This window comes from Conger conger, chromosome 17, assembly GCF_963514075.1.
Source record: "Conger conger chromosome 17, fConCon1.1, whole genome shotgun sequence".
Classification (NCBI taxonomy): domain Eukaryota; kingdom Metazoa; phylum Chordata; class Actinopteri; order Anguilliformes; family Congridae; genus Conger; species Conger conger.
In genome coordinates this window covers 25,814,728-25,829,683 of record NC_083776.1, presented here as the reverse complement: position 1 = coordinate 25,829,683, position 14,956 = coordinate 25,814,728, and the positions used below count along the sequence as shown (strand labels likewise).

The window sequence follows — 14,956 nt, the reverse complement described above, 5'->3', positions numbered from 1 at the left end:
TTACTGGGGCGCAAAAGAACCATCACGTGGTGTGAAACTGCTAAGCAACAGGGACGCCAAACAAATGTGTTGCTTTCGTACCCGCAAAACTGGTCGGTTTAAGTTCGTACCGTAACTTCAATGGTACTTTTGCCCTCAGTAAGCTATGCTTTTGTTTGAGAGAAATACGCACGAAAGAACACTTTTCAAAGCTAGAATTTAATTATATAAACGTCACAGTTCCAGGTCTGGCCACACAAATGATGCCAACGTTACAATATAGCATCTAAAACGTGATTTCACTTTTTTTTCTTCCTTAAAACGAATACATTCAATGGCTGGAAAAAAGAAAGAAGTGAGTTTGCAGGTACGTTGAAGTTACTGTCTGTTTGTCGCATTGCTTAACATTATATTATTCATAACTTCATGGTGACCTTTGCGTAAATATATTTGCAGATGGCTGCCACAAACCAAGAGCATTGGGATGAAATGCTAGCAATAAAAGGGTTGAATGGTAAGGACTTGACTTGGCTGAACGCATGCAAAAGGCCTTCTGTAATGTACACCTTATAAAGCACTGACTGATATTTTCATTAACAACGATTGTTTTGTCATTGTATTGCTTTATGTAGCCAATGTCTGGCAGCGCAGACCGGAAAAGTGATGCCAGTTTTTTATGAACATGCTTGAAGTATTACGATTAATGAATTACACTGTCACACTGTTTTACATATCTTTTTGTAATGTCATCACGTGGCGGGCAAATGGTGGCAGCATGTTTCATTTTACTGAAAGTTTTCGAGAGTAGCCTATAGGGTCTACACAAGTGTAGCATCACAGTGTAACAAGTGTTACATTATTGGTTAAAAAGTTCACATTTCCATGACATTGTTATATACCTTCCAACCTCAGCAGCTATTGTCAGCAGTATAAGACTTATATAGTTGTGGAACTGATTTCAGATATTTATTTCATTTTATGTCGTCCATCTCTCTTTGTAATGATAAAAAAATCTTTCGTCAGGTAAACGAAAAATGAAATACAGTAGGCTGTCTACTGCTGCCATCTTGTGTGTAATTTCAGTATTGCACAACGGGACAGCATTTCGTGTCGCTACCTATTGTAAGGCTATGTTGTTCTTTCCGGATAGTGATCGATGTGTATCAGCAATGGTGTGGTCCCTGTCGCGCTGTAGTCAGCCTTTTCCGGAAAGTGAAGAACGAATTGGGGGATGACCTGTTGCATTTCGCCACGGTAGGTTTGCATTTAAACAAGAAAAGTCATTATAATGCAAACGCTTGAAAAAAATCATGTAGCACGTAAGTCTATATATATATATATATATATATATATATATATATATATATATATATATATATCTTAAACTGCATAAGTACTGTGAATTGGCTAGTTGGTAGTTTGATCTGAGAACCACTTTTAAATGTAACTTTCGATGGTTTCAGCACTGGAAATGTTCAGACTGTTGCCTTTTTGTTGCCTATAACTGTTTCCAGGCAGAAGCAGACAGCATTGATGCCCTGGAGAAGTACAGAGGGAAGTGTGAGCCTACCTTCCTGTTCTATGGAGTGAGTGCTACCTCTGAATCATTTACTGCAATGCAGAGGGGTAGGCAGCATGTGTATAAGGGCATATAAATAATTAATTCATCAGTAAGGTAAGGTCATTGATTATTTATTCATTGATATTCAGTATTAATGATTAAATTTGTGGATTCAGTAATCATCGCATTTAGTCATCTGCCAATTAATCTTTTCAGCAAGCATTCCAAAGAATTGAGGAGATTTTTCTCAGAAATCTGGGGATATATCATAGCTGGAGTAGAGACGTGTGTGACAGTGTCTTTATGTGGTCAGGGTGGAGAACTGGTTGCCGTCTTGCGAGGAGCAAATGCTCCTCTCCTGCAGAAGTTGGTGGTGGAAGAGCTGGCCAAGGAGAAGAAGGTTCTGGAACAGGGAGCAGAACGCAGAGTGGTGAGGCACACTCACACAACCACCCTCCCACCCACACACACACACACACACACACATACACACACACACACACACACACACACACACACACACACACACGTATGTACCGTATGTACAAAGACATACTTGTTGTCTGTGCATGACTGGCTCACTTTTGTCTATATAAATGAACTTTGCAGGTGAGGGATGAAGGTCTGAATGCGGAGGAAGAAGAGGAGGTCATTGACCATGAGCAAAGTGATGAAGATGTACTCGGTGAGACCAGTTTGATAACAGTGAGAAATGTCTGACGTTTGCTCTTCACGTCATGGAGACCTGCTGTATTTGTAATATTGGAACTGTGATAGTTGTATATACTTTTTATTCACTCTCTAGTGCCCGCCAGCAAATCGTACACGGTGGCGATAATAAAACCGGACGCTGTCGCGCACGGCAAAGCAAATGAAATTATGATGAAGGTATGACCACCAAGCGCAGGCTTAAATGTCAAAATATTTAAAAAGAACGGTCACTCCTGCACCGGCAAATAATATCATGCGGTCGGCCTTCTCTTTTCGGCAGATCCAGGAGGCGGGCTTCGAGATCCTCGCCCACGAGGAGAGGACTCTGAGCAAGTTGGAGGCTCGGGACTTCTACCAGCACAAGGCAGGCGAGGTAAAGAGGGAGGGAGACTGAGCCGAACCCAGAGAGGCGGTGCCGGGAGAAGGTCAGTCCCCCTCTGGGCCGCCTCACGCTGGACCATCAGGGCGGAGGCTTCCCTGCTCAGACTCCAGCCTGGAGCAGGAGCGGCGTGGGGGAAATGTCAGCGGAGATGAAGACACCCTGAGTGCCCTCCTGAGGCACCGGGAAGCTAGCCCTCAAACACGCAGGGCAGGCTGTCAGCTCACCCCCGTTCAAACAGCGGTGCTAACTGGATGCATGTCTTCCTCTGGTTTGCCACATAGAAAAGAGAGAAGTAAACCAGGATTGGCTGCACAGTCATAGGAAGATGACCCATAGCAGGGTTGTGTGGTGTGGTCTTGACACAGAGATGAGGTGGTTGACCATAATGACATGGTTTATTTTCATAGAACTGCACAGCAAGATATGGTTTCCACTGTCTATACCGTGGATAGTGTTATGCCATTGTTGTTGAATGAAAGCACAACTGAAATAGCATGTTAAACTTGATTGTGGTGGTGATGAGGTCACATTTGCTGGAACTTGGTGTAATGCATGACAATGATGTGATGTCAAAGCATATTGTGCTGGTGACATCACCTACATTGTATGTGGTAGAACTGTCCTGAAAAGGTGACTTATACCGCATGGCTGATGTCTCTGGAGGGTGCTGTCAGAACAGGGCTGTTCTGCTACACACTGGCTGGATGTGTGCTTTGGTTCACAGCCGTGCTTCGAGGAGCTGGTGCAGTTCATGTCCAGCGGGCCCTGCCACAGTCTGGTGGTGTCCAGGCAGGAGGGTTCTGATGATGTCATCCCCGCGTGGCGAGAGTTCATTGGTCCAGCTGACACTGAAGAGGCCCGGAGGGACAAGCCAGAGAGGTGTGCGTCTGAGAGAGGAATGCACCCTGTTCCTGCCTACACACACACACACAAACACACGCACAAACACACACACACACATTACATAAAAGAAAGTACACACTCTTTCAATTCTATGGTATTACATATTACGAAATAGCTCACCGTCATTTAATCCCTACCAAGTCGTAACAGTAAATGAATGTCATCTGATGTAGCAAATGATATGTAACATTTTACATTTTACATTTATTTATTAATTTAAAAATAAGCCAACATACAAAAGCCTACTGTGAAAGAGTGCATCCTACTGCTTCCAGATCGATTAAGACAGTAAGTAGAACCAGGTGTTAATCCAGTGCACACAATTATCAAATGCTACCATCATATCTCTCTCTCTCTCTCTCTAGCTTAAGGGCCCAGTATGGAACAGAGACCCTGTCCAATGCCCTGCATGGCAGTGAAGACAGTGACCAGGCCAGCAGGGAGCTGGCTTTCTTCTTCCCTAACTTCAGAACTACCTCTAATTTGGAGCAGTATGGGATAGAGGAGTACCCAGTGGAGAGGACACTGGCTATTATTCGGCCTGACACGGCCAGAGAGAAGAGAGGTGGGGCTAATGGAAAAAACCTCAGGGCCACAGGAGTTCACAGCAGAATTCGGTCAAATACGCAATCGTTTCAGATTCAAATACTTTTCTGTGCTCAAGAGGACCAAGAGGACCAGAAGGTGGGGTTTGCACTTTTTCCAATACCCCAGACCAGCTCAGAAAAGTATTTGAATTCAATTAAATTATGTACTTCATGTGCCCCAGGCCTATTTCACAGCATATTAAATATTAGAGTGCTTACATTTTATCAAGCATCACAGAAGTGTAAGCAGCCAGCTTCCCTCTGTTGGGTTCAGACCAGTAAGAGTGAGATGTCTTCAGGTGTCGTGAGGAAGCTAGCCTGGCTGTCTCTGTTTTATGTGTGTGGGGTCTGCAGAGGAGATCCTGGCTCGTATTGAAGAGGCAGGCTTCACTGTAGCCCTCCAGAAGGAGGTGATGCTGACAGAGGAGCAGGTCAGACAGTTCTACAGCCAGCACCAGGAGGAGGACTACTTCCCCGCGCTCCTCCAAAACATGACCAGGTAACCACGCTGGCATCCGAACTTCATGCAGAAGCATCACTGGTTGGCCACGCAAGCGCTCCACTATCCAATAGAAAACACGGCTGGGCTTCTAGAAGCACTCCAGTACCACAAACAAGTGCAACCTGATAGCCATAGAGCCACTCCATCTTCATATTGAAGCATGACCTTACTACTGCTCTTCATTGGTTAACCACAGTGTCACTCATGCCAAAACCACCAACCAGAACAGTAAGGGAGCTGTAAAACCATTCTGTCACCACACAGAAGCAACAGGATTGCAACAGGACTCCTCAGTGCTGCAGAGAATCAAAGCATGTAAACTCCACATAGAAACACTACCAGCAAGTTGGGCAAAACACTGCAAGGTTTACGCTGTTTTAGAGAAAATAGTTTGCATTGTGAGTAGTTTTCAGTAATGAGATCTGTTCCTTCAGGGACTTGATGGTAAGCAGATATCCCAAAAACAATTTAGTTGTTGATAAGGAAATGCACCTGAAACGTATCTGCATCAGCCTGTGTTTAAAGCAAATAAATAAAATGGTGATACTAAACTTGTTTTTTTGCACAATGCAAAAAACCGATAAGACATATCTGGCTCAGTATATTCACCCTGAGTAAACTTTCTTTTAAAGAGATACATCCCTGCTGCTTGGATGAACTAAGGAGCATGTTCTGTGTGTCTGTGTCCATGTCTGTGTCCGGGTCCGTGTCCATGGGTCTGTGTGTGTCCGTGTCTGTGTCTGTGTCCATGTGTCCGTGTCCATGGGTCTGTGTCCATGGGTCTGTGTCTGTGTCTGTGCGTCTGTCTGTAGCGGGCCTGTGCTGGCCCTTGCCTTGGTGAGGAAAGGTGCTGTTCAGCGCTGGAGGGACATACTGGGGCCCAAAAATGTCACCAGGGCCAAGGAAGAGGACCCTGACAGGTGCGTCTGGGTGACAGGAAGACACTTCCTGTGAAACCCAACCTACTATTACTCCATTTCAGAGAAAAATATGTTACTACTGCAAGAAAAGGTTATGATTTGTTACAATCTCAGATAGTGGCAGACCTGGGTCAAATTCGTAATTGTTTTGGATTCAAATACTGTTCTGTGCTTATGATTTTTCCTCACTAAACCTCACTAAAGCTTAGAAAAGTGTAAAACAATTACACTTTTGACCCAGGTCCGGACAGCGTGGCTAACACCTCCCGTTGCTTCCGTGAAAGGCCATGTGATCTCTGTCCTTTACCTCTCCCCCCAGCCTGCGAGCCCAGTTCGCGGTGGAGAGCGACCCCATTAACCAGATTCACGGCAGTGGGAGTCAGGAGGAGGCAGAGCGTGAAATAGAGTTCTTCTTCCCCCGGGAGCGCACCCTGGCCGTCATCAAGCCCGACGCCCTGGACGGGCACAAAGGTGGGGTCATGTGCCAGCGCCGGCCAATGGGCAGCCACTGTTCAATCGCAGCCGTACATCTTGCGTGTCAAAAAATCTTTTCACTCGAAAATCAATATTGCACTTATTTTACAATAAACAGAGGATGAAAACCCAAAAAAATACTTCTGAGCATGTCCAAACAGTCTGAGTACGATAAGCCTCTTTGATCTTAGTGTGGGTAATAGCTGGGATAGTTTTAGGGGAGGTGGCGATTTTACGATTAAACTGATAATTGCTCTCATTCTTATTTTGTTTATTTAATTCTGAAGTAAACAACTAAAGAGCAGTATATTGGCAGGGGACTCAGGAGAGCAGATTGCTCAACTCGAGCCTAAAGTAAAACTTGAATCATCCATACGAGCCATTCACTGAACAAATTGGCCTTCATTGAAATTTTTTTTTGCGTTTTGCTATAATGAGATATGAAAGCACACTTGTTATACCAATATAATTTCTTGTTATAATTACATATGAAGATCCTTTTCTCATTATAACCCAATGTGTTGGTATGTTGCTTTAACAAGAAAGGATCTCGTTTTAGCGAGAAGTTTCTTGTTATAGCAGGATACTGACTGGACAGTTTTCACAGTGTCACCAATGTACTGCCATAGTACAGCATTCTCACATATCCAAACATTATTTGACTGTTGATTTTTTTTACGCTGTTTTCAGCTTCTGCAAAAAGCTTCACTGATGTAAAGATCAGCTTATCTGCAGACAGCAGTTCAAAGGCTGAGAATTGACTTCATCCCTATGAGGTCTTTGTCTCTAGCCTATTTTGTGCTTTGAATTCAAAACCTACGCAATTAATGCCAATCTGCCTGATTAAAATACAAAAATGTTTTATGATTAGTTTGATTTATTTCTCAACAAAACTCCTTATCGCTTAAATTCCCAAACGTGGATGCGGAGAAAAGGAAAGCCACAGCGAGGCACAATTAAGATAAAAGGAATTAGCTGTCAATGGACGCAGGTTGCTCAGATAAACGCTGTGGTTTTTAATCACGGAGAGCAAACGCACGGAGGGCAGCGCTCGATGTAGACGTAAGGGTTCTGTCACTTCTGCTGCAAACCCCGCACGGCTTCGCTGAAGTAACTGCCAGTCCAGAACTCAGGGTCCCATGACCTCTCCACAGAGGAAATCCTGGAGCACATCCAGAAGGCCGGCTTCACCATCTCCCGGACCAAGGAGACCGTGCTGTCCCAGGAAATGGCGGAGGAGTTCTACAAGGAGCACAGAGACAAGCCTTTCTTCAGCCAGCTGGTGGAGTTTATGTCCCGGTGAGACGTAGCAAAAAGCCCTGTACTGCCGCGGGCCATATTTATTTTTACCTATAATCATATAATCGTATACAAATAAATGTTTAATTTAGTATATTTTTTAAAATAATTTTTACAAACCTTGTAAAAATGCTGCAGTGGTGTAGTCATTTTTCCCAACAGCACATTACAACCACAGACACAATGATGGTGGCTTCTCTCAGTCAGTCAGCTTCCCGAAACATTTGACAATTCTAGCCCCACATGTGGGCGAAACTCTCTTCTTTTGATATTTGGTGATTATAAACCAAATTAATTTCATTCATTCATTGTCTCATGTGGAAAATGCTGCCAGGCCATTGCATCTTCCATTAAGGTCTCTTACATGAGATTACCAGTAGAAGAGTAGGCCTGAAAGGGAGTAGCAAATATGCATCAATCTCATATCCTATAACAAAGAGCATGGCTTTCGCCTAGTTTTCATTCTTATAATGAAGTCTGTTATGCAAGTGTTCAGACCTAGTGCTGAAGGGCTAGGCTTTCTGGTCTAGATAACTTTTGCTGCTTTTGTTCTGCTGTCTCCGGCCTATAATGAAAATCTGATGGGTTATCCTCACAGACAAAAAATACATTTCAATTAGAATCATCCACGGGTAGTTTCCATGTCTCTGAATCCCACCGATGTTAATCTTGAGAAAGATAATTGCTATGTGAATTAGTCTTGAACAATCACTATTTTAAGCAAGCAAACTAGAAATGCTCAGAGACTCTACCTGGTGTTCTTGAAGTACCCTTGTTTTTTGATCTTGGTTTAATGTCAGATAGCTTAACTTCTAATCGATGTTGACATACGAACAACGTCAGGGAAGAGCTTAGTACATGATCTAGTTGTTGGGAGTTTGGAGTTTCTGGTTTAAGGTTTTAAAAATGTATTTAAGTCAGTGTTCTAGAACTCCTTCACTTTCAATTACCAGTTGTGATTGTTACATCAACAGTAGAATGTTCAGTTAAGAACATTCCAATCCAAAAATAACTGTGCTCTTGCACCTTAAAGTTGTAGTCTATGCAATTCAAGGGTACAGTATTGACTTGTCTGTAAGTTGAACTTTCTCCTTCTGGTGCCTATCTCAGCACCTTATCGTAGTTCACTGATGAGGAAAACAAGCTGTCTGTTTATGGAGGACTGGGGGACAGAGAGAACTAATGCTTGTGAGGTTTAGGTCTGCTGGGGAAAGTAGCGCGTGGCTCCTTTTCAGAACGCAGTGTGCTAACACTCTCCCCTGTGGCCCCCGCTCTGCGTTCTTCCCGCAGGGGCCCCTGCCTGCTGATGGCCCTCACCAAGGAGAACGCCGTGGAGGAATGGAGAGCCATGATGGGCCCCGCGGACCCCACCCGGGCGAAAGAGGAGGCACCCGACTCCCTGAGGGCCCGCTTCGCCACCGACATCCTGCAGAACTGCGTCCACGGCTCCTCCAACCCACAGCACGCCAGCGAAAAGATCCACTTCATCTTCGGGGACATCCTCTCAAACGGGGACCCACAAGGTCCTGGCACATCAGAACCATCCCTCATAGTGCTGCAGAATTCACACACATATTCATGAAGGCTTACAATTGCAAGGGTGTTTTAGAGGGGTACCTTTTATTGAAAGGTATTCTATTCCAGGGATGTCCCCTTGATTGCTGAGTTTTAGCGCTTGGTGTTCATTTTGTGTTTTTTCTTGTGTAGTCACTGCTAAACTGTTTGAGCAGCTAATCACACAGAGGGGGGCAGGAACACTGCCTAAGCTAAGGTTTTCTGACAAGCCTGCCAAACTCAATCGGCAATCAGCGAACTGCTGAGCGGAATCGGGTCACGTGATGAGCACTTGACGAATGCAGCCTTTCTTTTCTTTGCAGACCAGGGACCTGAGGTTGGCGGAGACGAACATGCAGAGGAGACTAAAATCAATGGTGAGAAAAAGTGTTATGAAGTAAGAAACGCTGTTAGAAATAATTGGCTCCAATGGCTCCAAGCTGAAGGAACCTACAGGATAGTGTAACTCCTGATGTAGTGGACTTTGTCAATAATTGTTCCCCTCCAGGACAAGAGCCGGCCTCCTCCCCTGTTGCTGCCACTGCCACAGAGTCCCCTGGGCCTGTCCCTGAGGAGAGTTCTGAACCAGGAGGAGCGGAGGGCCAATCACAGCCCACCGACCAAAGTGCCCAAGAAGGTGGGCAAACTGGAGACAGTATTTTTAAATGGCAGCGTGTTTGTACTGTAGTCAGTGTTGTAAAATGGCAGCATGTTTGTACTGTAGTCAGTGTTGTAAAATGGCAGCATGTTTGTACTGTAGTCAGTGTTGTAAAATGGCAGCATGTTTGTACTGTAGTCAGTGTTGTAAAATGGCAGCATGTTTGTACTGTAGTCAGTGTTGTAAAATGGCAGCATGTTTGTACTGTAGTCAGTGTTGTAAAATGGCAGCATGTTTGTACTGTAGTCAGTGTTGTAAAATGGCAGCATGTTTGTACTGTAGTCAGTGTTGTAAAATGGCAGCATGTTTGTACTGTAGTCAGTGTTGTAAAATGGCAGCAAGTGTATTCGGCGACCCATAAAAGCACATCTCAGCTGATTTTGTCTGCATCCTGTAATGCAGAGCCAGAGGCATCGCTGGGCCCAGCGGCTGAAACAGGAAGTGGAGTCACCCCTCCCCCGCAGGAGGTCACCTCGAGCCCTGAGCTCGGCGAGAACCCCCAAAATTCACAAGAGGGGGACACTGCAGACCCGCCAGCCGACGGGCACAGCGCCACCCTCAGCCCCGCGGGGGAAGGCCAGTGCTAATTAATCAGCAGTTGCCATATAAACAGCAGTTGAGGGCCTGAGATTTCTTTTCAGGTTGAAATCTCAGGAGGGGAGGTGTTATCGTACTGAACCTTAAAGCTGGGTAACTTTGCTGAACTTGTTTTTCATCCATTTTTAATCGGCTGTATCCGTGACTCAGCTGCGAAGTGAAAGCCATGTGGCGTCGCCTTGGATAAAGGTGTCGAGTGTGAAACTGAATTTGCTGCACGATATTTACATCATTTCATGTGATGTACAGGGAAGCAGACACCTGTTCCTAGTGAGGCTACAGAAGCACATGACCCTGGGGATCAGAGGGAGGAAACAGGTAAAATCAAGGCTCAAGAACTGACTCTGTCAAGCTCTTTATACGCAATGGTTACAATTAGTGCTCTATGCTGATTTGCTTGCATAGATTTAATACCTTCAAATAAACTCTACTTACTTTCACTTGCTAATATTGTCTTGATAATTCAGTCAGTAAACGCATGTCTTTTGTGACAGAAACAGCCCCACCTTGACTGGATAGGCCTTGGGAGGACCCATCTGGAAATGTCTCAGGAAAATGCAGCAAGGAGTGTGGAAAGTGTCTTGATTTCCAAAATGAGTCCCAACACATTTTTACTCAGAGCAGTATCCTATTAATTCAGTAGGTTGCTTAAGGTCTCATCTATCCCTATGAAGGAGGTGGAGAGGATGTTCTGTGATTGCCTCGGTGCATGTCTTTCTGTATGATTGTCGGTCCCTGAACAATATAAAGTATCATTGGAGAAACAAAAATGATAAAAACAAACATTGCCTGGGAAACAAGAAAGAAAAAGGTAGTTTTTGTGGATTTTAATTACTGCGGTACGCTCTCTGCAAGATTACAGTGCTGTAATTTAATCATGTTCTAAATTGTATTGTTACCTCGAAAGTGTCACTTTACCCAGGTAAGCAAAATTAAATTAAATGTGCTTGACTTGCTCCATATGTATCTACAACATAAATCACAAGTGTTGTAGCGAATAAAGTAGATTGGATTTTCAGTTGGTGCATGTTTATTGTGGCTTCCAGAGTTTTCTGTCACTCAGCATATGTACACAGTAGTGCTGCTAAAGCTGTTCTGCCACTCAACTTCAGAGCGTGCGCGAGAGAAAATGTGCACCCGTATGAAACAAGGCCTACTCCACGATTACTGTTCGAAAGCTTAAAAAGCGATGAATTTTGGTTTGCCAGCTTACGCGAGTTATCCATTAAAGCCCATTACAGTATTAAAATGAGACCTGCTTCTCTTACGAGCCTGCTGACTTAGTGTGCTAACAGCTCTGAGTAATACACAGTAGAGACGGGGAAAGGGCCTTTTCGACAGATGGACTGAGGAATAATACGGTATGTTCCAGAAGCTTAACGCTAATGCAAGCGAAAGCCACTAACGGAGCTAAACCGGGTTTTTCTTTTCCGGTCGGGTGGGCGTTAAAGCGGGCGGAGATGGCCGGGGGTTTTGGGTGGGGCAGCGCTGCTCTCCGGGCCGCGTGTACGGCGGTGTAAACTCTGCAGCCGCGGCGCGGGGCCCGCTGTCAGCCGCGAGCCGGCGGCGGTGAGCGATGGTCGCGCCGAGGCCCCGGCGTCCTTAAAAGGCGCGGCAGGGGACGTGATAAATCTGGAGCCGGGCCTTGGCGCGGGCCCCGTGTCAGTGACAGGGGTATTATCTGTCTGCAGAAGGGGCCCGCGGCCGCGCTGAGCGCTGTGATTTACCGCCGCGTTAGCGCGCCGCGCGACAGCAGATGGCGGGAGGCGGGGCCTGCCGGGCCTTGGCGGGGACGCCGGGTTTATGCCAGGAGCCCCACCCCCGCCCTTCCCCCGACGCCGGGCCGTGACTCACGCCCCGAAACGCCGCCGGCACTCCGTCAGTGTCACCTGAGCGAGCGATCAATCGCGCGCTGCCCCAGCCGGACGCAGTATCGCTCCGTCTGCCTCGTTTCCTCAGCCCGCCGCCAGCCCCACAGAGGCCCGGGCCCCGCCGTGTAGCTGCAGCACCTTCTCGTTGATTTACTGTATATTACCGTAATGCGGCCGGCCCGCGCTCACACTGATTTACAGCACGACGCCTTCGGGCTCCGCTGAAGAACCGCTGCAGGTCCGGCAGAGTTGCGAGGGGGTTTGGGGCTACGGGGCACGGGTTGGCTAATTGCTTCATTAATACGACGCGCTGACATTATTCATCTGGAGTGCACGGCCTTGCGGAGAGTAAAGAGGTCTCTTTTGTGAATCGAATCATAACTTAAGCGTAATTTAACCAATTTAACCGTAACTTAATTCCATCCATCCATCCATTATCTTAACCCGCTTATCCTGAACAGGGTCGCAGGGGGGCTGGAGCCTATCCCAGCATACATTGGGCGAAAGGCAGGAATACACCCTGGACAGGTCACCAGTCCATCGCAGGGCACACACACCATTCACTCACACACTCATACCTACGGGCAATTTAGACTCTCCAATCAGCCTAACCTGCATGTCTTTGGACTGTGGGAGGAAACCGGAGTACCCGGAGGAAACCCACGCAGACACAGGGAGAACATGCAAACTCCCGTAACTTAATTGTTACGGTTAAATTCCCCTTGCACACGTGCCGTGCAGAGCTGCTAAATCAGCATTAACATTATTTACATTTTCATTACATTCTCTGCTCCAGAACAGCCAGTGACATGGGGAGAGTTGCCAGAGCTAACGCCCCATTAAATAGAAAGGTGAAGCTGTTCTCACCAGGATACACAGTGTCTCACAGACATCAGCTCTAGATCCTTACATTCATGAAGAGGATGGACAGCCGAATCACCTAACGGAATTAGTGGACTGAACTGATTAATTAAAGGTTGCTTGTAAAGACAAAGACTGGATTATTTTGCCAGTATGAACCAACAATCACTGTTTTAGCATACATGTGATTAGCTGAGAGCATATCCAATAACCCCCCTGCCCTGCTGCTCAGAGTTACCCATGTTTCAGTGTCCATCCATTGGCATGTAACTGACTCATCGAGTGTACTGATCCAAGGAGTTAGCAATAGCAATTCAGCTGCATGGGCCAGAGATGCACAGTAAAAAAGAAAATGTTCCTCTGTCCATTGACACAAGATTTGACCTATTCCCATGGATGTGTGGATATGTGTCACATCAATATGGATAACCCAATAAAAATGTGCATAGCATCACCACCAGGGAACCTCTCAGCAACCAGCAACATAAATGCCAATAGTACTTTTTTTCCATAGTAGTCTGATGTACCATCTCATTTTAGCAGAATTGAGATTATCAAATCAATTATTTGACATCAATGTGATCAGAGAAGGGTCGCAGGTGAAAGGGGAGGGTATGTCACACAGCGCTAAGGGAAATCACATTCTCATACCCCGCATTTGATTCGGGTCCTCAGGGGAACAGAATGCTACTAAGGCTATTTAATCAAACCCAGCTATATGTTTTTCTGCTGGAAAGGCTTCTGACAGATTTGCGATATTGACTTTTCCTCTGCGAGAAAAACCCTGCGGAGCAAAAAAGAAAGGGAAGAAAAATCACTTTATAACTTCTGAAGTAAATAAATAAAAAGCTTCAAGAAACACTCATTCCTTCCACTGCAAAGCACAGTTAATGCATCATTCATAAGGCGTGTAAGAGATTGTTAATTAATGAAAGGCTGCAGGGGTGTATTTTGCGCAGGACTTCAGTTGCTAGCGTTACTAATTGGTGGGATGAAACCTCCTGGGGAGAGTGATTCGATTCCTCCGCTTCAGACATGCTCATGCTCGGTATGGGCGGCTCCATTTTGTTTCTTTCCTGGAATCGATGCTACTGTTTTTATGCCCTCTGTCACTTTCAGCATCAACCCCAGCGATAGCTAGGAACGAGCCACCCCGTAATTTGATGAAGAGATATGAGAGAGGTATAAACGTGATGGCCGTGGGCTCTGTGAAGAAAGCTGTGCGCGGATGATATTAATGCCCGCGCCGCAGGGCCGATTTCCCAGTGCGGAGCAGTTCAACCCAGAAGTGGAATTTAAAAAATGTGAAAAGCAGGCAAGGCAGTCCATGGAGTTTCATGCATCTGTATTCACTCAGTTTCACACTATTGAGTTTTAGATGACTCGAATGTATGAATCTTCATTATTTTTACAAAAAAAATAATCTCACAAAAAAAACATGAAAAGGACCAAACCATCCTAAAATGTCTCTATTTGACCAGGCTACGTAGTACAATACGTGTGGCAGCTGTATTTGTGAACATAGATAATGTAGAAAAGTCATTGTCCTCTTAAAGTGGTGTCTTTCCCTGTGGAGAAGCGGAAGCGACAATTGAGTGCAAATGAAAAGGCTGGGAGAAGCACCAGCACAATGCCCAGGAGAACGTGTCCCTCTATGTCTGCAGCATTAATACTCTCCTCACAAGCGTTCACAGACCGTGTGATTGACAGGAAGGTACCGGGGTGAAGTTAAGTGCGGTGGATACTTTGCTGTTTCACAGCGTAATAGTACACCCAGAGTTCAGTCAGGCTAGGATATGTTCGGAGACTTCAGGATCTCAGAGTCGAATGCACAGTGGCGGTCGGTGAGCTGAATTGGTCGGGCGCGAAACTTTCCTTTAAAGTGGTCGTCGGTCTTAGCCAGTTTGAATTAATTTTCCTTGATTAACAAGCATCCCAACGATCCGACTAATCAATTAGCAAGCAACGCACATTGCAGCTTCTTCACGTCGCGTTAGGGGAAGAAAACGAACACTAGCGTGTATTTGCAAGTGAAGGTTGAAGACAAATGCGAATTAAAAACAGGCCAGAGTATGCTAATTCTCCTGAGATCCTGGC

The 14,956-nt window shown here is 45.6% G+C and overlaps 1 protein-coding gene across 2 annotated transcripts; it reads left to right on the top strand.

The window, feature by feature from the left end:
* Positions 1 to 278: 278 nt before the first annotated feature.
* On the top strand, positions 279 to 11,080 carry nme9 (NME/NM23 family member 9). 2 transcript variants are annotated; one of them, XM_061226990.1, is made up of 19 exons: positions 279 to 346; positions 436 to 493; positions 1,130 to 1,233; positions 1,494 to 1,565; positions 1,854 to 1,970; positions 2,150 to 2,225; positions 2,346 to 2,428; positions 2,532 to 2,624; positions 3,358 to 3,512; positions 3,902 to 4,101; positions 4,478 to 4,622; positions 5,438 to 5,545; positions 5,865 to 6,016; positions 7,174 to 7,318; positions 8,609 to 8,841; positions 9,196 to 9,249; positions 9,381 to 9,509; positions 10,377 to 10,445; positions 10,622 to 11,080. In XM_061226990.1, exons 1-19 carry the CDS (start codon positions 314 to 316, stop codon positions 10,636 to 10,638), a joined length of 2,043 nt encoding a protein of 680 aa, XP_061082974.1. In that variant the 5' UTR covers positions 279 to 313; the 3' UTR covers positions 10,639 to 11,080. The 2 variants fall into 2 exon arrangements, with proteins under 2 accessions (XP_061082974.1, XP_061082973.1); XM_061226989.1 differs by lacking the exons at positions 10,377 to 10,445; positions 10,622 to 11,080 and adding an exon at positions 9,933 to 10,296.
* Positions 11,081 to 14,956: the final 3,876 nt, after the last annotated feature.